At 39.3% G+C, this 22,741-nt stretch overlaps 1 protein-coding gene across 1 annotated transcript; it reads left to right on the forward strand.

Moving 5' to 3' along the window:
• Positions 1 to 227: 227 nt before the first annotated feature.
• Positions 228 to 22,340, forward strand: LOC126194741 (ATPase inhibitor, mitochondrial-like). The gene is made up of 4 exons (XM_049933007.1): positions 228 to 381; positions 3,372 to 3,522; positions 17,921 to 18,065; positions 22,128 to 22,340. Exons 1-3 carry the CDS (start codon positions 326 to 328, stop codon positions 18,050 to 18,052), a joined length of 339 nt encoding a protein of 112 aa, XP_049788964.1. The 5' UTR covers positions 228 to 325; the 3' UTR covers positions 18,053 to 18,065; positions 22,128 to 22,340.
• The last annotated feature ends 401 nt before the right edge of the window (positions 22,341 to 22,741 follow it).

Genomic DNA, 22,741 nt, shown 5'->3' on the forward strand with positions numbered 1-22,741 from the left:
TACATATGTTCTTCTGATCGGATACAGACTCTTCAAAGTTTGTCCTCGGCATATATTTCAAGAGGAAACTAACATCCCCAGGTGCACAGTCTCTTATTTCACAAAGAAACCAACACCCTCAGGTGGGCGGCCCCCTGTGGTCGTGACACAGACTGTGGTTCGTCAAGTGGTATTGAGAAAACCAAACTCTTTGACCATTATTATATACGCTTGAAACTCAAGCTTCAAAATTGAAATATCTGTACGTTTTGTATCTTTGACTTACTTGATCCCTGCCGAAGGTACTTGCGGTCAGATACGTAGTTAAAAATAAGAGGTGGATGAAATGCTTTCCGTAAGACTGATTTCGAAGCGTTTGCAGCCGTCTTTGTCGGCGATGAGGTAATTTATGCACTTCAACGCTTCACTAAGTATGTCACCGTGTTATTTTAACGTATATCAATAAAAGATGATTGAAATTATTCTAAAACGAGCAAACAAGTACCGAATTGGTTCCCCCACTATTTTTCTTTCATGCGATGTAGTTACAAAGTTCTGTGTTCCAGTAGAGACGCAGAAACAGCATCAGAATAGCTAGAGAAGATTACGGAGAGCGAAGTTTTTGGGATGAAACTTGATATTTATTGGGTATCTTTAGTCGCCTATTAGAAGCAGACGATGTAAAAATGGGAAATTGCGTGTGTACCATGCAAAGAACAAAAAATTAGTTGAGTCATTACTATTTTCTTGTGCTCTAAACGAGACAAGCTGCATGAAGTAAAAGTCTAAGATCCTCATTACGAAGTGTAAACTATAAAAAAATTATGCGGTTACATATTCTGCATCAAGCTCTTCAGCAGATATTACGCACAGCGTATTTAATGTGTAGGCCATTAGTCTCACCAGATTCGCTGCCACTACTTTACTCTAAGGACGAATGTTCTGAGCCATATGTAAAGATAAGATATACACTTCTGTTCATGCACTGATTCAGAAATTCCAATTGGGATCATGTAGCCAACATTTGTATGGAAGGGATGAGATGAAGATTTATTTCTTGAAAAGAAGCAAGGTGTTGCAGTACTGAAATACATACCGATGAGCCAGTGGGATTCACATAGTGGCCGGGCAATCTTATGCTTAAGTGTGATTTCCATAAATAAATTTGCATCAGTATAGTGGTGTGTGGTGGGTTTATTATTCCATACGAATCTGAACCCGTGCTGTCTCTAGCAACATTAGCATAGTTCACATCATAATAGTAATCATTATGTGTGAAACTGTCAGATAAGTTACTGACATTTACTGCACACTGTTCCACCTACAGAGTGATGTGGGGAAACTTGTGCACTAACTCTCATTCGGGACTAGCAGTTATAATTCTTTATATGTCAGTATTCAGATTTCCTTTGGTTTGCATTATTCAGTTTATTTTGCTGCACAAGAGAAACATAATTCCCGTGATCATACTAGGTATATCCAAACTTCAGCTCAGACTCATATCTTGTCTGTTAGTTTAACCCATAACCTACCTACTTTCCTCACTGGAACAGCAACCTCTCTACCAAAGGTCACCAAAGCAAATGTCAGCCAGGACACTTTGCCTCTATGGTATGTAGATGGCGATATGTCAGTTTCATGTGGCCAGTGGAGGGATAGGTTTAGATAACTGAGAGGCAAGAAAGGAGGTTTTTTGTATTGAATGCCAAAATTGAAACCATCTGTACTCGCAGAAACTGCAAGAGAACCTACTACAGCTAAAAGGATTGAGTCAAGACATAGGGCTTGTTTTTAGGAAGAACAGTAATGGTCCATTACAAGAGTTCCTAAGCCCAGTGCACATTCCATATAAGTGAATGCACCTCATTGAACATCTATAGCACAATTGACCACTTGAATTTTCTCCCTTGCCACTGTACGTACCAGGATTGGAACTGGCTGTGTAAAGTCTGTTGTGCAAAAGAAGCATTTGCTGGGCTTGGAAGAGGATTTACACCAACCTTCCTCTAATGTGTGAGATTTTGCATGTAGTAGGTTTTATTAAAAATGTTGGATTTGTTTGTCTGAAGATCATGACAAGAATGATGAATTTGCCATCAGTGTCTGTGTTTCTAGTCAAACTCTGTACTAAAACCCATGAAACAGTGATTGTGGAAGATGCACAAACTTGAGATGTACGCAATGCAGAATTTGTCTCCGTGGAGAATACAGACTCTGGTGGCCCATTGTTGAGACACTGGACTCTTATTTGGGAGGGATGTGGTTCAAATTTGCTTCTGATCATCCAGATTTGGTTTCTCTGTGGTTTTCATAAATGGCTGAAAACAAATGCCTGTATGGTTCATTTGAAAAGTATACTGCCGATTCCATCCCCCACTCTCCCCACCCCCATTGGAGCTTGTGCCCTACCTCTAATGACATTTTTGTTGGTGTGGCATTAAACTGTGAATTTCTTCCCCACATCTTACAGAGAAGGATGGGTGTGTGCTTGCCACTTGGTAGAAATTAATACATTTCATCTCTACAGGAGGATTTGTTCATATAAGAAAACACTCACTTGTATTGAAGCCATGAAGTCAACCAGGTGTGCCAGTCAGTCTGAAGAGAGATCAGTATTATGTGGACAATTACTCCAGGACAGGACAGCATAGTATTGTTACATGTCCATTGTCAACCATTTGGGCAGCAGTAGGAGACTGGAAATTGCCAATAACGTATCCCCAGAGACAGAGGTGTTTCCAGTTTGTTTGTGGGGTGTAATCCAGAGAGTCGTATTTGAATATGCTAGCATAAGATTAGCTGGCCCTTGACTACCAATAATTGTAAAGATTAGCTGTCAGTACAGCTCTTTCACCAACAGTGTGAAGCTTAGTTATCCATCTGTTTGGAGATGGCTGCTGCTTTGTATGCCTGAAAGTCACACAGCTTGCCACAATCAGTAGTTTAGTACTCATTATATAGATTTTCACTACAAACAAAGAATTTCCCATCACTTTTCTTACAAAAGTTGTTGCAAGTCATTTCCTACATGGAGGAAGGTTGATCCAAATCAACTTTAAAGGCCTCTACTATGCCAAAATATTTTATACTGCCACCTAAATACTTGGTAAGTATTTAAGCGAAGTGCAACCTTAACTGGTAGTTGTGCCCTAAATATGTTTCCGGTGCTTTTCTACATGAATAAGTTTTTTTGCTGGGATGCCATTAATTACAAAGACTGACAAGTGGTCATTCGAGCATGTGACTAGACTGTCCAAAATCTGTAAGTGCGCGAAACATTATCACAACTGTCTACCAGGTACATTCTTACACAATTTTTTCTAGTAGGAAGATTTGCTGTTTTGTATGATTGTGTTGTATTTTTCTGAAAGATTTTCATTTTTATGTTGCAGTCAATTGCAGTACAGTAATGGCAGTGGTCAGTTGGGTGACCTGGGCAGTGGTGCCGGAAAGGGTGGTGGTGGTGGAGGTGCTATCAGGGAAGCTGGAGGAGCTTTTGGAAAGAGGGAAGCAGCCAAGGAAGAAGAATATTTCTATAGGAAGGTATGCAAACACTTCTATGTTGGACACTGATGTTTTTTTACATGGTAGTGTGCAGCGAGTGTTATCAGCATTTCTAAGCCTATCCTCAAAATGTGCCTTTGATTCATTACTGAGTTGGATCTTAAAATGCTGACCAATTTGAGTATTTGTAAAAAGCAATTAAGAGTTCTTAGTAGTTACTAGAATTCTAAATGTGGTTTAAGTCATTTGTGAGTAGGACATGAAATCTGCAGTGGAACTGAGAGATTGCAGCAACACCGCAGTAAACACTTTGGTGATTCAGAATGTGGTCATTAGGGTGCAAAAAAGATGTAAATGGAGGTCAACAAGAAACAGCTAATACATCTTAGGGAAGTTACCATTTTTATTAGTAATACTTTCATTATGAAAACTGAAAGATTATTTATCAGAGACAGATTTTGGGCATCCATATGCACTTGATTTCTAATGAATGGAGTGTAAGCAAAAGATCGGAATACTTTTCCATCTCGTGTGCGGTGTTTTAAATGCCAGCACTTCGGGCATTTGTCATCCTAGTGTACAGACAAGTTGATATGTGGAGGCTGTAGCCAGCCACCTCGTGAAAATTCACTAAGTGCACTACCACTTGTATTTCAGTTGCAGGAAGAGCCATGCTCTGTAATCCTCCAACTGACTTAACCTACTCAAGGAATTCTGAATCCAGGAATTGAAAGTTGTAGACAGTGTGTTATATTTTGAACCTGGGAAAAAATATTGTTTGTAACCAGTACTAGCGATACCCACACTTGCAATTACTGTGACCAGGTCATCAGCAATGCCTGGCGTATTTCTTCCCCTTGCATCAATGTTCAAAAGCTGCACAAATAAACTTGACTGTTGAGGTTATAGACCCTCCCCTCTCATGGTTCCTGTGACACCATCTTTGGGAACAACTCCTCGCACCCATCTAGAGAAGCAGCTTTCTCCTCTATCTTACCAGTGACAGGGCTCCATCTCAGTAACCCTGTCTGGAAATCTGCAGGTCAGAGGCTTGACACCAGTCATTGGTTGAGGGAGCCTGCTCTTCTTCCATTCCTACATTCACAGTGGATAGGCTCTCACTATAATTGTAAACACCAAAAGTTGTAAAAGAGAAGAAGAAGTAGAAGAAATCCCAGGAGAAAGCTACTCCGATAACCCTGGAGATGACAGATGTCCCCCACACCATTGTACTCAGAACCAATGTTGATATGATCTGCCCCTACTGGTGATAGCACAGTGCTGCCCTCCTGATCCTTTGTTGTGTGACAACCCTCAGTGTGGTGATCCAATGGAACTGTTTTAGATTTACTGTCATTTGCAGGAACTACAGCAACTAATTTCCTCTTGTTCTTCAATCTGTGTTGGTCCCCAAGGAGTGCACTTCATTGGTGACAACACCCAGCTCATTGAGGTTACTGTGCATTATGTTGGAACTGTATTGGCCCCAAAAGAGTATCAGGAGGGTCCTTACTTTGGTTTCCACAGATGTTGTCCACAAGTACATTCCCCTCCATATCACATTGGAAGCAATAGCAGTGAGTGTGCAAACTCCCAGCCAGCAACATCTGTAATGTTAAGTTTCATCCAGACTATGCACTTCCTTAACTTTGAATTACCATGTTAATCAAACTACTGTTTCCCACTCCTCTTCTACTTGGAGACTTCAGTGCATACCACCTCCTGTGACAAAATTCCACTTCATATGGTAGAGGCCTTCTGATTGACCATCTTCTTCCCTATCTTGACCTCTGTCTTTAAATGACAGTACTCCTGCCCTCTCACTGTTCAAGGCACCTTTTCAGCTGCATCTTCTTCCCTATCTTGACCTCTGTCTTTAAATGACAATACTCCTGCCCTCTCACTGTTCAAGGCACCTTTTCAGCTGTTGACATTTCGATCTCTACAACCAGTCTTGCGGCTTCACTACAATGGTCAGTACATGATGATCTTTGTGATGGTGACTACTTTCCAGTGATACTGTCAGTTCCGTGTCAGAACTTAATGAATTACCATGTTTGGCTCTCCAAAGGACAGACTGCCAGTTGGCATGCAGTTATACTGCTCCACCTCTTCCCTGTCTACAGTCAGATTCCATTGGCGAGGTTGTGGAAGATGTCAAGTGCCACTGGAACTGTTGTTGTTTCAACAGCCCCCATCCCACGCTGCTGCCTGCTGGTGCATAGGACATTGCTACAGCTACTCACAATCGTTAAAGGGGCCCCCAAAATCGCAACCTATATCCTTCACTGACCGCTGTCATCGCTTTTAAGGGGCTTTGTGCTGAGGAGGTGTATTCCAAAACTGAGGTGCATTAGGTAAAATTGTGGGGAAAGGTTTCTGTTGACAGTAATATTTTACGACATATCTACTTTACTCCATATAATTGCCATTCACATCTATACGTTTTCTGTAATACTGCACCAGCTTTTTTAACCCCTGTGTGGCTGCACTGTTAGAGGTGCCATGTCAGTGATTGCATGGCCACTCCTGCCAGATGTTAAGAGTCCTCCCTCCAGCATCGGTGTGTGTGTTGTTCTTAGCATAAGTTAGTTTAGTGTGTAAGTCTAGGGACCGATGACCTCAGTAGTTTGGTCCCTTAGGAATTCACACACATTTAACTCCTGTGCATAAAAGTGTACTGTGTGGGAATTGAACCAGTTGGTAACACAAGTCTAGAATTCGTTGTCGTTTTGAAAACTTTGTCCACCCAGACACTTTCAAGTGCAAGAAAAGGAAATAGTCTCTAGGTGCAAGGTTGAGACTGTATGGAGGATGATCAAAAAGTTCACAACAAAAATATTGAATGTTCTCCTATGGTTTTTTCAAAGGTGTGAGGGTGTGCATTGTCATGGAGGCCAATTACTCCAGGTGACAGTTCCCTTGGCATCAATTTTGGATCGCATGTCTCAGTTTGGTTAGTATTTCACAATTTCTTTCTGCTGTAATTGTTGACCCACAGTCCATGAAATCAATCAAAAGGACATTATTTTTGTCCCAAAACACAGTAGCCATCATTTTTCAGTTAGACTGGAGACTACATAAACTTATTTGGTTTGGATGAACTGGAATTGCATCACTGCATTGACTGTTGTTTAGATTCTGTGTTGGTGTAGTGGTATCCACGTCTTGTCACCAGTAACAATGTGGGAAAACAAGCTATCTCTGTCTTATCTAAAGCACTGAAAAACTGGCATACACTAAGCATTCTTTGTTCATTGTGCTGATCAGTGAGCACTTTTGGAACCTGCATTGCACAAAATTTGTGGTAGTCAGCCTGTTCCATGACAAACCAGTAAATTGAGGTTTGAGCAACATTTTTGAATTCATTAGCAAGACCACTAATTGTCAGTTGTCAATCACTTTGGAGTTTCAGGTTCATTTTATAAACTATGTCATTGGTCCAAATACTGTTCCCGCCCTCTGCTGTTCATCATGGTCATTCGCAGAGCCATTTTGAAATTCTCGACACCAATTTAAAACTTGTTTGTCACTCATTATTTCTGGTTCGTATGTTAGACATAACTCAAGATGGAGTTCAGCATCTAAAGATCATTTTGCCTCCAGAAATCTAATTGCACTGCAAACCTCACAACTGGCGGGATCTAAGATTGTCTTGGCCATTGCGATCTGCTCTCACTGACTGCCAAATGACTTCCGAATCAAACCAAAACTGCAGTAGCTTCCTAAAGACTTTGTAGAAAGCACTACATGTGTGACACTTCATTCAGGCCTATCATCAGTTAAACGTTGGTTACCAGACCTTAGTTTTGGAGCACGCCATGTAAATGCAGTAAGAATGAATGCAAGAAGCACTAATTATCCTCCTTGGGAACATGTCCATTGTCATCCCAAGTGTGGGCCAAGCTCTGTAATCTTCGGGGTTGACAAAGTGAACTGCAGATCTCCATGTTGTTATTTGTACCGGTGCATCTGCCCTTCCTTAAACAACTTGCAACCCACTTGTGATGACATCGGTGTCCTCTTGTTATACGTCTACCTTTATAATGCATAAGAGTTGGACGTACTGTCCTTCACTCCCTGCTGCCAATGCCCCCTCCCTGCTGCTGCACCAATTATGTAATGAACCTTTTGCTGACTGGAAACTGCTATAGACTCTTCATAATCAGATGAGTCAACACGTGAATGTTATGCAAAGGCTACATCCACTCAGGGTCTTCAACACTAATTGGCTCGAAAATGCCTTCCCTTCGCAACGGTGAGATATCATTGCCCCAGTCCTTAAGCCAAGTAGAAACTCAATGTCTCAACAGCTACTGACTGATTAGCCTCTGCAAACTCCTTGGAAATGTTGTAGCTCGAGTATTATTCTGGGTTCTCAAATCGTGGCTTCTGGGAGGGACAATCCACAACTGACCATCTGGTTAGGTAGTGTTACTTAAACATCAATAGTTGACTCTTGCGATATTATCAATAGTATTCTTAAATACTGTCAATATATTGATTAACTATTGATTGATTTGTGCAGGTGTTTCAAATGAAAAATAGCTTTCTAAGAATTTTTATTGTTTAAAATACAATAATACAGGATATGAAAATTTTGTTTTTATAAAAGTAAGGCATTTAAATTCTTATCCTTTAGTTTATTGCATTTTTCAGTTATTATTTGTGCTGTGCTGGGGAAAGCACACTCTACCCAAACAGAAGTCGCTGGACAGCACAAAAATTTAGTGGCTATTACACACATCATACTATTAGATTTTCCACAATATTCTATTACAGATTTTTCAAAGTATTGACACAAGTCAATTACAGAATCACTGGCTGGTGTAATGACATCGATGTTACACTGTTGCTAATTGGGCAGAAAAAGTAGATCATATTTTGAACTGTTCGACATATCAGTAGATGTATTAACAATACTCAAAGATGCTTCTGTTTCAGGTAATATTCTTGGTGTTGATACAATGATAGCAGCATACTCTTTCTGAAGTACTTGTGCAGTGTCTCTGCCTCTTGAAATGATCTGAAACATGTTTCTTAAACCTGGGCTCTAATGATGTCACAAGCATATTAACAATCAGTTAAATGGTTTCACTCTTTCTTTGACTAATTTAATCAAGGAATCCAGAACATGTGGCGCTTCATTAGTTATCAAGCTTTCCAAGACTGACAACTTTGCAGCAATACCTCATACCTACATCTACATCCATACTCCGCAAGCCACCGGACGGTGTGTGGCGGAGGGTACTTTGAGTACCTCTATCGGTTCTCCCTTCTATTCCAGTCTCGTATTGTTTGTGGAAATTAAGGAAGCAGTGATATGGCTCCCCTGACGTTGTTGTTGTTGTTGTTGTTGCTGCTGCTTCAGAAGGTTCAGAATACCTATTATCTCTTGTATAGCTAAGTAATTTTCTGCTGTGAGAGTAGGCAGTGCTTTTGAACTTTCATTGATCGCGATCGCAAGCTCACTTTGTACTTCCATAATTCTTTTGAGCATGTAGTGTGAGTTTTCCATCAAGCCAGTGCCACTTGTCAGTCTCAGTTCTTTTTTGTTTGCTCTTTTTTGAACATTGCGCAGTTTGTAGCTGGCTAGTGTAGTGTTTTGCAAGTTACAATGTCCTTTGTTTTCAATAAAATTTTGAAAAATATTTCTGCTTTGAAACAATCTTTTACTGTTAAGTTGATGCAGTGGGCGAAACAGATGAATGTCAAATGCTTAGGATTTCGACAGCATTGTCATATTGTAGTGTTTCCTGTGACCACTACTACTGTCTTATCATGAGTATTGTATTCCATTAAGATCTGAATGATGACCTGGAAAAAATGTAATTTTAAAATCACCTGCCAGTATGTTCGAAATTTTGCACAATATTGTCAAACAAGTTTGTTTCAATCCTTGAAACCTGAAAAATTACTTTCATATTTTTTAAAAAATTCTCATAAAACTTTGGCCAATATATTACTTGCCAATGTTACATTGAGCTTCGTCTTAAGTGGCAAGCCAGTGCCAGTATACCTTCATTTGCATTGCTTTTCCACATGTCCATTGTAACACTAAAAAAAATTACCTTTTGTAAGGGCTTTTTCTAATTTATTTTTTCTCTCTTCATATTGTTATTGAGATCAATGAACATTTAAGTGTGGTTTTATCTGGCAACTCATATCTGCTCTCTAAACAAATTTTTTCAAACCCAGATGGTCGGAAATTCTGTATGGGATGGTATAAATAGCAATCATTTGTGGATAAAGAGAATAAAACTCTTTCTTTACTTTTGAACTGGCCTTGAAATGTGATTGATGAACTTGTGCTCTAGATACAGTGCAAGAGGTGCAACCGAAAGAATTGAGAAGCTCTTAAAGAGTTATTCTAACAGAAGAGCTAGAAGCTTTAGAGGCAGAATTCTTCCTCATAATGCTTGAAAAATTATTTATCAGGTCGCATAATGATGTCAACTCAAAAACATAAAAAGAAATTATGGTGAGCTAATCCACCAACTCCACAAGTTTTAAACAAGGGGCTTCAGATGAAGACTCGAAATCAGGACCTTTGCCTTTCACGGGCAAGTGCTCTACCAACCGAGCTACCCAAGCATGGCTCATGAACCGTCCCGTGAAAGGCAAAGGTCCAGAGTTAGTCTTCGTCTGACACACAGTTTTAATCAGCCAGGGAGCTTCATATCAGCACACGCTTGGCTGCAGAGTGAAAATTTCATTCTGGAACGGTTTTCAACATTAATGGGCAAGAGCTCAAGATATGTGTATAGGATTAAGAGTTTTTACAAAACATTCCCAGATATTCACCATCTACTCTTGACAAAAAGAGATTAGTTTTGTCTCATATCCATTGAAATATTCACATTTTGCGGGCATTATTTATGAATATGCCCTGAAATACTGTGAAATCAGATATAATGTGAACACAGCTGTATATTTTAATGACTATGTCCAGCCACCATACAAATAAAAAAAACTTACACTCGACAAGTTGTTTTTAACTATCTTCAGTTCTCTGGAGCTGGTGTGTCTTTGAAGGAACAAGTGCCACTAATTGAACACAACACAGGCAATCAACATATGAATGATATTAGTGTTTCTAAAAAGAAAAATGCAGAAGTGACACAGGGGTGTTAGGATTGTGTCAGTGTTTTTTGTTTTCGAATCATCTTATACATTAACATGTACGACTGAAAATACTTGGATGTACAATGAGGACTCAGAAACAGAAGAGAACAGTAGCAGGTCTGTTTAATTAATACTACTAATAATTGTATTTATTTTAAAATGCTTTATGCAGTCTAATTACAAACACTTAACAAATCTTTAAAATGTCAATTTTTCCTCTTTACTAACTGTTGTATTACACCAGTCTTTGTTACATTTTTATTCCTTGGTACAAGCAAGCAAGCTCTCTCAATTGAAGATGACAATCTGTATAATGCGCATTCACAAATCCATGTTATTTACGTGTGTAGTTTTTACCATAGCATCGGCCCATGAATTGTAATTACTGGAAGACAAACAAGAAAATTCTCTCTCGTCCCCTCCCCCCACAGCGACCACTCTGTTAACAACATAATTTATAAACAGCATAGACTATGGATAGTTAAAGCAGGCGACCGATTGTGATGATAGTGCAGGTACTGTCAATTAACTGATGTTTAAGTAACACTATGGTTAAGTTGGAAACAGCAATCTGACAGACTTTTCTTAATGCCAATACCTCATTGCTGTCTGACCTACATAAGGCATACGACACCCCTTTGTGCCTGTTTTGCTTACCCTCTATGACTGGAGCTTTTAGGCCCCCTATACTTTTTATTCATCAGTTTTTATGTCACTGGTTTTTTCAGGTTAGAATTGGTACATTACTCAGCACCCCGCGAGGCCAAGAAAATGCATCCTGCAGGGCTCTGCCGATTGTTACATCCCTTCATCACCTCTCAAATTGGTTAGTGACCTCTGTCAGGCTACTGTTCCCCCCATACTTTAAGTCGATGACTTTTGTATTTGATATAGCTCTGTCTGTGGTCCTCACTGAATGCCAACTTAAGGGTACTATTCAAAGGGTCTCCATGTGGGCTCTTTACCATAGCTTCCAATTCTCTGATGCAAGAACACAAATTAAACATTTATAATCAAGTCTCGGTCCATCCTGACCCACATTTCTACATGGATACCACTGCAGCACTTGGACATTATTGCAGTCCATATTTTTGGGATTCCTCTTTGGTAAAAAGCTGTCAGTGCTGCCTCATATTCATTAACAAAAGGCTAGCTGTGTGTGGAAGCTTAACACTATCTACTTCCTTGCCCTCACCTCTTGGGGTGCAAATTGGGCTGCTGACCTCCATATTTACCAGGCCATGATCTCGTGTTGACTGGACTGTAATTGAGTATATGGCTCAGCAGCACCTTCAGCCTTCAAATTGTTGAACCTAGTCCATCATCATAGAGTAAGACAGTCCACTGACACTTTCTGGACTGATCCTGTAGACACTCTCATTCCTCAAGCAGGCATCTTCTCTCTTCTGTATTAGGGGTGCCAACTCATGCAGTCACTACCCAGCAATTTTGCTGTCAGCATTATTAAATTCTTTTTGCACACCTGATGTATTGACCACTAAAACCTGCCCTCAATGAGATTACTAGTTTGTAAGCACCTCAAGGCCCTTTGCTGAAGTCTCTGCCTAACCACCTCAGAATGTGCTCTCTGTGTTCCCCACACCCCTTCTCCTGTGCCCCCTAGGATAGTACCCAGATGATGAAATTGGATCAATATATTTCAAGGACCTAAAGTTTGTCATCCCTATTACCTTTCAGTGTCTGTTCCTCTTGTTCTTAAAGATCAGGGCGCTGTCATAATTTACACTGATGGCTCTAAAATCATGAATAGGACATCTCCCACTTTTCAGGAATATCTGTTGCTGGGAACATGTAGTCTTTTTACTACAGAGCTAATAGCCATTGATGGAATACTTAGTTATATTAAAATATTCCCCTCAAGTGCTTTTTAATTTATTGTGACTCAGTAAGCAGTCTCCAAGCTATTATTTACTCTTGTCACTGTGTGATACCTGCTGTTCATGACCTTCTATTTGACCTTAGTTGTGCAGCCTGTTCATGACCTTCTATTTGACCTTAGTTGTGCAGCCTGTTCAGTTGTTTCTTTTCTTAATACATTTGTTTATTCAAGGAGTAAACTGGTGGACCATTTGGACCAAGAAGCAATGATTCACCCAATATTCTCTTTGATGACCCCAGGTGTGGATTTGCAGGTTCAAATAAGACCTCACCTCTTATGACTTGTAAATGGAGCATCTGGTGGGCTGCTGGCCTCTAATCAATTCCATACTCTCAAGGTAACTACTGCTGAATGGGACTCCTCCTCCTATTCCTCCCAGAAGGAACACACAGTCCTACGTCACCTCAGCAATGGCCTTTCTTCTTCTTCTTCTTCTTCTTCTTCCTGTCGTATTCTCATATCATCTTGCGATCAGAATGTTGATATGGATTTGGCAATGTTAGTGGTAGACCATGGTCAGATGCCCTTCCTATCACCATGTCTTCCCCCTCCTACACATCAACGTGGAATTTGTGTACTCCATCTGTCTGCATCAAGTGTTCTCATGTGAGAGTGAGTTCTTGCAACATTTGTGAATGGTATAAGTGCATTGGAATGCAGGTACCAGCCCAGATTCATCTAGTTGGATGTGGGGAAACCACCTAAAAGCCACATCCAGGCTGGCCGGCACACGTGCCCTCATTGTTAACCTGCCAGTCAGATTCGATCCATGGCTGGCATGTCTCTAGATTCTCAGAAGCAGCATTTTATCATATGCTTCTCTGTGCGTGTGTTGCTTCCACATTTGTCATGCTGTATTAACCCACACATTTATATTATGCAGTGAAGCTCCTTATGTTGTGGTTACAGGCAATCATTCACATCCTGCTAGAATATTCCTTCCTCCTGGTCCTCCATGCTAAGCATAACCTTCCACATTCTTTGCCTCTGATATTGGCAAGCGAGTCATGCACAATTGAATTGGTTCATCATTTTCTCCTTAAGGGGTTTTCTCTCTCTGATACAATGTTATAAACTGCTTTTGAGGTGAGGGTTGCTTCTTTGAGTTTGGGACGTCTCCAACTGCATGCTAAGACTGGCAACCCTCGAGCATCTCTCTTTTACCAGCTGCATTGGTAGTCCCTTTTTCTTTTGCACTTTATTAGCTGTTTCAGGGATAACACTCCAATCAATAATGGATGCTGTACCCCTCTTTAACACTTTGCCAATAATCTATTGGGGATGGGACAACCCATCACATGCAGAGCTCTGGAGGAAGCTCACATGACCCCACCCCATCGCTGACATGCTTAGTTCTCACACATTGTTGTATTGTTGTAGGTCCAATTGATAAGTATTATATTGTCAGCTGTATCATTTTTATTGTTATTGTTCTCCTGTGTTGAAATGTTACTGTGTAACTGTCAGCCTTAACAGCACTAGCAAGGGGTCAGATGTGGGTGGATTTTATTCTGCCACAGATGAACCCTGGGAGAACCCTCATTTGCTCTCACCCAAATACTTTCCCAACCCAAATACTTTTACTTCTCCAATGATGCCTCTGTTCTGTCAAAATATTGTTTTCAGTGTCACGTATTTCCCACTACTACATACTTCTATAATTTAGTCAGAATTTCTGGTGGACATTACTAACTTCTAATGAACTAACTCTTGACGGAGTGACAGATGACCTCTGTTTAGTAACTTAACCTCCAACGAACCAACTGAAAGATGAAACAATGAAAGGAAAATCAGTGTGGTCACATCATTTAAATACAGGGTGTACATAAAGTCCACAATCACTTTGAAAGTCCCCCCCCCCCCCCCCCCCAATGTATACTGCAACAGCGCAGTTTGGTAATTTGCCAATAGTCAGCGCTAGTCGCAAACATGGCGAGTTCAGGTGCGGAGTGAGCTTTCTGTGTGTTCGAGTTTGACAAAAACAAGTTTGCTACAGCTGCTCAACAGATGTTTAGAACCAAGTATGGTAAGAAGCCACCAACAAGGAAGGCCGTTTACCACTGGCATAACAAATTTGTTACAACGGGTTGCTTGTGCCAGGCAAAGAGAAGCGAACCTCCCAGTGTGAGTGAAGTGAATGTGGAGTGCATACGAGAGACATTCATAACGAGTCCAAAGAAATCAGTGTGCCGTGCATCCCGTGAACTCGAAATGACTCCAGTGATGGTGTGGAAAGCCCTATGACAGAAGCTGTATATGAAACCATTCAAATTGGAGCTAGTGCAGAAGCTCAATGAATATGACAAAGGCAAGCATTTCGAGTTTTGTTCACAGTTGCAACAACTGAACAAGGACTGTTGATTGCTTAATTTTTTAGCTATGAAGCCACTTTTCACACTAATGGTAAAGTGAACAAGCAAAATTGTCGAATCTGGGATACAAAGCATCCACACGAATGCATTGAATTTGAGCATGATTCCCCAAAGGTACATGTTTTTTTGTGCCTTTTCATGTCAAAAACTGTATGGGCCATACTTCTCTGCTGAGAGCCATTCATCTTTCAGGAGGATGGGGCTCCACCCCATTTTCATTGTGAAGTTTGTGGGTACCTGAACACGGTGCTGCCATGTGGATGGATCAGCCATGCTACAGACGGGGCAGTCGTTTCATGAAATGTCCTTCCTGATCACCAGATCTCACTCCGTATGACTCTTTTCTGTGGGGACACATTAGAGATCTGTTGTATGTACTGTCTCTACCACATGATGTAGCAGAGCTCTGGGAGAGATTACAGGAAGTGACTGCCACAGTCGATGGTGCCGTGCTGGGACAGGTGTGGCAAGAATTCAATTACTGTATTGATGTCTGCCAGGTCATTCGTGGTTCGCACATCGAATGTTTGTTTGAAAAAAAAAGTTAAGAGTTTCTCTTCAAAATGCAATGTGTATGACATCTGTACAATGTTTAGTTCTTGTGCAATAAATAATTGAAAGTGTTCCCACACTTTATGTACACCCATCATATAGTACCAACAAGCAGGAAGAATGGTACTGTCAAAAAGCCACTAATAGGGAAGGTGAATGTAAGATTTGGATGTATTTGAAGTTCCTTGGGAAGTACAGTGCATATGTGAAGAAATTAGTAAAACACTATTGTGCGATCATTTCCAGAGTATTGCGCCATTGCTTGAAGCCTGCAAGGAGGCAGCACAGCAGATATCAGATGTATTCAGGGATGAGCTGATAGAATCTTAACATTTTTTGTAGACCATATGAATGTGTAACAGATATATTCGTGGAATTGAAATGGTAATATTTGGAAGAAGTTGATGTTCTTGCAATAACTGTTGCATAATATTAGAGAAGCAATATTTTAGGGAAGTTTCCACAATTTTGGGTTCATGAGAGTAAGATGAGGTATTACTGTTTTTAGAATTGTAACCTGTCATTTTTTCCCTTATCAGTACGTGACTGGAACAGGACAGAAAATCTTTACTATTAGTGCAAAGTACACTCTTCGATGTACTGTACACGACTTCAACAGTGTATATGTAGTTAAAGATAAAGCATATGGCATTGTGCATTTGGTAGTGGTCAGACCATGGGCACCTAATGCTTGAGACACACCATCTTCAGAATTTTTGCTTTTCATTATTGATGGGAAACTACTACTGCCACCATGAATTTCTAGAGGAAAACAACACATTTGTGTGTCACAGGAAACTATCTTGGCACTAAAATTGGCCAAAAGATAAAAGGACTTGATCTACCAACTGAGTAGCTATCCTGATGCATTCTGGAACCAGTTCCATATGTTGTAGCTAACCATTTCTCTGTAATGTCCTTTCTCCCAGAATGCTAGCCCAATGAGGTATGCAGGAGAACTTCTGTGAGTGAGAGAGATGCTGGTAGAAATCAAGCTGTGAGGGGTGGGTCTTGAATAATGCTTCGGTTCCTCAGTTGATAAGAGCAGTGTTTGTGAAACGCAAGATTCAGAGTTTGATACACGACCCAGCACACAGTTTTAACCTGCTGGGAAATTTTATGGCCTTGTTAACAATCTAATGCATAAAAATGAATATTTGTCTTTCAGTCATCTATGTGTTTCTGTGCCATTAATCAAATAACGATGAAACTACAGTGAGTTGGTGTAAGAACCACCTACCACCTGCAGAGGTGGGGAATTACTTTTGAATACGTTGTGGGAGCAACCAGTAATCAGTGTTATTACTAATATTTACTATCAGAAACAGTCTTGATCACAAATTATTTATTCTGGTGACCGGTTTTGACCACAACTGGTGGTAAATCACTAGTGATTTGCCACCAGATGGAGGTTCTTGCTCATTGGTCTGAAGATGACCACAGTGGTGGTCAAAACCGGTCGCCGGAATAAATAATTTGTGATCAAGACTGTTTTTGATGGTAAATATTAATTTGGGAATGCCTGCAATTTCAAATGACACACTAAATGCATAAAAATACTGGTGTAGGATACCCCTACTACCACTAGAGATGGGGTGACAATGAGAAGGGTTGACATGTAGAAATGTCCAAAAATGTCCTTTAACATCTTTCGTGTGATTAGTTGAATTGGAATACTACATAAGTATGAAGTACACTTGTCTCATTTGCATTGTTCAGTGCATCAATTACATCATATTTCAGGGCCAAAGATTGTGCCACCAGACTCTATACTATAGGCGCATTTAATGTCTTCTTTACAGTCGCATGATATAAAACACTGGAGAATTGGACAGTTGCCAGCGACAGTTCTTTGTCAAACAACCACCAGTTAATCTCAAAATTATAAATTTTCTCAGAATGCTGGTGAAATTACAGTGCAAAATTCAGTAAATACAGGGGAATTACTTGTACGTGTGTGTGTGTGTGTGTGTGTGTGTGTGTGTGTGTGTGTGTGTGTGTGTGTGTTCGTTTGTTCGTTTCTAGTTACTTACAGAGAGAGAGAAAAAGTCACTACAACACATGCTGCACACAGCTGGTTTACAATAAACTGAATGTAAAATATGAGTAACTTGACCTGTGGATTTATAGTATGAAACTTACTGAGGCACTAGCCACAGCTTATCGAAAAAGTAGCTCTGTTGAAGGTTGTGTACAATCTCATCGTTGTGTTCATGGAATTTACATGTACGATGTATTTCCTAAAATTCATAAAAAAACTATTCTTAGTTCTCAGTTGAGACATGGGTTCACAGAAGTTAAACACAGTGTTCACAGTACATTTTCATAATTATAAAATATTTAGTATGTAAATTGTTTTCTTCAGCATATGGAACTGTGATCTGTTGAACATATAATTTAGCCAGTCTGTCTTCTATTCAGAGGTTTTGCTTTTACATACTTAGTATGTTTACCATATTAATTTCTTCTTCTTCTTCTTTTTTTTCAGCAAAAAGAACAGCTCACAAAATTAAAATCAGACCTTGAGGATGAGATAAGTTTCCACGAAGAACAAATAAAGCGTCATCAGGAGGCAATTAGACGCCACAAGAAGAGGGTTGAGGGAATTGATGACAATTAGCAAACCTCAAGCAGTAAGTATTATGTAAAATGTTTTTAAATGGTATTTTATATGCTACGCTTGCCCTCTTCTAACTCAGTTAAGTCATATAATGAAAGAAAAAGCTGCTGTTAGATGGAAAATAGGAAATTATTAAATGTCATCTTTGGCCAGAATGCTTTGTGTGCTCTCTCTCTCTCTCTCTCTCTCTCTCTCTCTCTCTCTCCCTCTCCCTCTCCCTCTCCCTCCATCCACCACCACCACCACCACTACCCCCTCACTACAAAAGAGACTATGAGCTAATGCCCGGGTTTCCACAACCTCGTTAACCACCTGTATATAGGCATCAGTGATATTCCATTCTGTTGTACCCATACTCCCCCCCCCCCCCGCCCCTCCTCCCCAAAAATCGAAAATAATAATTAAATTCAGTGCCTACACACATGTAATGGAATTCATGTTTGCTTCAGAATTGCAAAAGAGAGAGGGAGGTGAGGGAGATAATGAATTACAGTGTCCTTAATGTTGGATATTTATTGGAAATAAATATTTAGTGTAAGAACTGGCAGACAGCTAATCTTAGAACATTAGTTTTTGTTGAAGAGTTACTAAAAGGAATTACCGTGGCACGTGGAACAAAGAATTAAACAACTAGAAATGGTGGGTGTTTAGTGCAGCAAAGTTACCCGAGATTGAATTGGATAATATTGAGATGTTACGGGCAGAGAGAAGATGGAGAATATGCAGTATCCGTAAAGTGTTGTAAAGTGAAAACCCTATTTTACATTTTCGTGCAGTCCAGGCTTTAAAAAATGCAAAACTGAGAAAAATGCAGAAGTGAGGAAAATGTTACCCCCCTCCTCCTCCTCCCCCCCCCCCAAAAAAAAAAATCTGTGCAAAAACACATGTAATTGGCATATATCATAAAAAAATCCCGATCCTCTCCAATACTTTGTATGAAATCTGTCCAAGTGAAGGAAATTAAATGTACAATACAATGTTTATACAATAACTTGTGGTTTCATCAGTTCTTAAAAAATCATAGATGGGTAACAGCAAGTAAAAACTCATCAAGAAATTGAAATTGGTTTCAGGGTACAAGGTAATGGAGCTATTTTCTGATGTGCTAAGACTACAAATTATATGTTCAAAACATGCTTTTTTGAGAGATCATCCTTGGTACTCATTCAGAAAAAAGCAAAGACTAATGAACACATTGAATTAAATCAAAAACATCGCAGCAGCGAAATTGTTAAACCATAAGCATAAATGCAGACTTATGTTTAGTGACATACTTTGTCACCATTGCTGTTATTGTTTAATGCTTTTCTTACGAAGTGCGACATTAAAGTAATGAGACTGAGTTGAAAAAAAATGTTGCATACCGTTTTAGTCAAGTTTAGTGTTGTCTCCTTCAAAGTAGTTCCCTTCTGATTGCACACACTTTTTCCAGCACTTATGCTGTTGATGGTAACATTTCTGGAACTCATCTTGTGTAATATCCTCAAAGACCTCGTCACAGCTTTTTGAACATCTTGTGTTGTTTGAAAATGGTATCCCTTGACCACCATTTTGACTCTTGGAAATACCGTTGTGCAATATTATGCTGTTCCATTTCCGTGACGAGAGACACAAACACATGTTAACTTATTACAGCACAACTCACGACTGAGAAGTTGCATCGATGTGCCGCTTGGACTAGAAGCAGCTTATAGACAAAGGTCAAAGATATTGTGCCTATGCAAGCCTGCAGGGTTGTCACATCTTACTAAGAAAATAAGTCTCATTACTTTATAGTCGCACCTCGCGTGAGCCACATTTCATATGCTCTCCACTGTCGGTGTTATTTTAGGCTTTATGGGAGAAACAGATGCGAAAAACTGAGTTTACTTCACCAGTTCATGTTACAAGCTAATTAGAAGTCAGCTCAGTGAATTTCTGTACACTGTGTAAAATGTAAATTTGAAAGCAAGCTCAGGTGCTACAATTTGGCTTCATGCCCTCTATCACTGTTGCTAATCTTTATGACCTACAGTGTGTGGTTCAAAGTATTTACATGATTAGTGTGTGCAGTTGTTGCAACTGTATCATGTCAAATTAGAATACAAAGTTCTTTAAAATGTGGTGTCGCAAAATCTTTGTTCTGTTTCTGTGTGACATCTGTCATAGCACATCACCTACATGAAAAGTATATTTTCAGCACTTCATAAAATGCTTTCACTCCTACCTGCACTCCCATCATTCAAGGCCTATTCTTCCTCTCCACACATCCAGTAGGTGAGCTCATTTTACATGTGTTAGTGTTGTGCGGTGGCTGCGCTGGCTATTGGGTGACTTAAAAAGTCACCAGCTAGTAAGAGTTCACTAGGCAGAAATGGGCGACATTTCCTTGATTATGACCGAGCATATTCTTAGAGATTCAGTGTTTGAATTTAAAATGTTAACAATTGATATTGTTGGTGAATACAGCACACCGGAAATACATGCAAAAAGATGAGACTGAGTTATAAGTGCCACAAGAAAAGGTGAAGGTTGGGCCCTTTCGTCTCGTACGGGCTGGGTCTGGAACACTTGGTGTCGATAGTCTTCTTTAACCATTACCACTGCAACCCAACAGTAGTTGTATCATAATTGTGTGATGAAGCTAAATCTTGCAGGTTGTGTTGGCTACACCGATACTGGATTACATCATATTTTCCTCTCTCAAATCTCCCCTCTCCAAAACAGCCTAAAATATTCCCTTAATGTAAAAACATGGAATTTTTAGCATTTATCTTAAGGAGTTTGCACAGGGGCTATGAATTTATAGCGAAGAATTGTGAAAAATGTAAAATTGAAGTTCCACAGTATTTAAAAAGAAAGGGGCCATTAGTAAGCTAGTAACTCATTCTTGTCTGTAACCCTTCCTCTTTTATAGCATTGATAATTGGGTTAACTGTGTGTTACATGCTAATTCAGCATGCAGATAGTTAGCCATTGCAGTGTGCATTTACTGTGCCAGTCTGATGTCCATATAGATTTTCTGTTGTCTGAACCAACCAACCAATCATTGATCCCCCTCATAAATAAGTACAGCAGCTTATCACTCACCACAAAATTCTACACTGGCTGAGAATTTGTTATGTAACTAAGACACCAGGAATAGGTTTTTTATAGTCGTGCTCGGATTCCCACATTACCCCCTACTCTCCCCTCTATCCTACACTGTAGAGAAGCATTTTTGTTCACACCTTTATGGTCAATTTCATTTTATTTAAATATTTAGTTGTTTCAGTACTTCTGTAGATAAAGGTAAGAGTATTAATCATGTGCCCTTTCCGTAAAGTATTCCAGTAGCTTGAAATATTTAATATAATGATGAAGAAAAGCATTGTGAAGGAAGTAGTACATAACTGTGTGAAACATGTTTTGTTGTGAATCACCAAATTGGTCTTTCCTCCACCACAGGACAAAACAAAATTTTATATGGTAATATAATACGAGGAATGCATCACAAGCTATCAGCAGTCTTTTCTAGTAGTTTAGATAATTCATGGTCTTTGTGTTTCATTCATTGCTAAAGCTGTAATCTAACAATTACTGAATATTTTTTAAATTTAGTCTGTGAAATGGGTTAGATTCCATAGTTTGTTGACCTGAATGTAACATGACTTACATGCAATAAACACCAGATTTCTCATACACTGTAGTTATGGATATCATCTACATTGCTTTTTCTTCATTTATTGAAAGCTGCCATTATCATTTGAGTTCACACACATAAAGTGTCTATTCTGTTGTTTTTCCTTTCATATGATAGTAATAATAGTAACATAGTGTAACAAGTGAGACCCCGTGCAGGTTTTACAGTAATAATGGGTCTAATGAAATAATACAAACAATTATTTATGTAATTTTTAGTGTTTACTGTAGTATCATTAAGTAGTTTGTGAAAAATCTTAATTTATGAAATATTCATATTTATTATTATATTTGAAGAGGTAAGCTACTGTTTAAGTTCAGTATTATAAGTGAATTTAAAAGCATCCAAGAGTATTTCATTGTGAACGTAATATACATCAGGTGCTTTGAATACAGTTACTTTTCTTGTTTTCAGAATGCTTGGCTAGCTGGAATGGATATTTTGGAGTTTTTACTCATTAGTAAGCCTCATCAAAAGTACAGATTTTTATGTACTTATTAATTTTACTTGGCAGCAGTGTGGTGCCATAGCTTTATTGTAATGTACAGTTGTGATGTTAAACTTTGAATGGTATATACTCATTACTGACTGACTACAATAACTAATTAAATGTTGAATGATACACTGTTTGAGTATTTAACTTCATAGAAAAGTCCCAATATGACCTTATTTCATTGTAGTTCCCATTCATATTTGTGCAGAAAATGATTTGAAGCTGTTGACATTTTGTGTATTGTTAAGTCAAATAGCTATTTAGAATGAATTGTTGTCCAGTAATGCCCTGATAACAGGCAATATGTTAGTCATCTCAATATCATTAGCAGTTTCTGCAAATAATAATTGTTGTTTCTCACAGCCCATTGTGAGCCAACTTGACATCTCTTCATTTGCTTGCATGTAACCTTTATAAATTTCAGCATAAGATTGAGTGAGCCATACAGCAGAAATCTTCATTCATTCATTGGTATCCAAAACACAAAATTGATATCAGTACCAGATCATGATGATGGTTGTTGTTGCAAATTGAA

Source organism: Schistocerca nitens, chromosome 1, assembly GCF_023898315.1.
Source record: "Schistocerca nitens isolate TAMUIC-IGC-003100 chromosome 1, iqSchNite1.1, whole genome shotgun sequence".
In the NCBI taxonomy this organism is placed as follows: Eukaryota; Metazoa; Arthropoda; class Insecta; order Orthoptera; family Acrididae; genus Schistocerca; species Schistocerca nitens.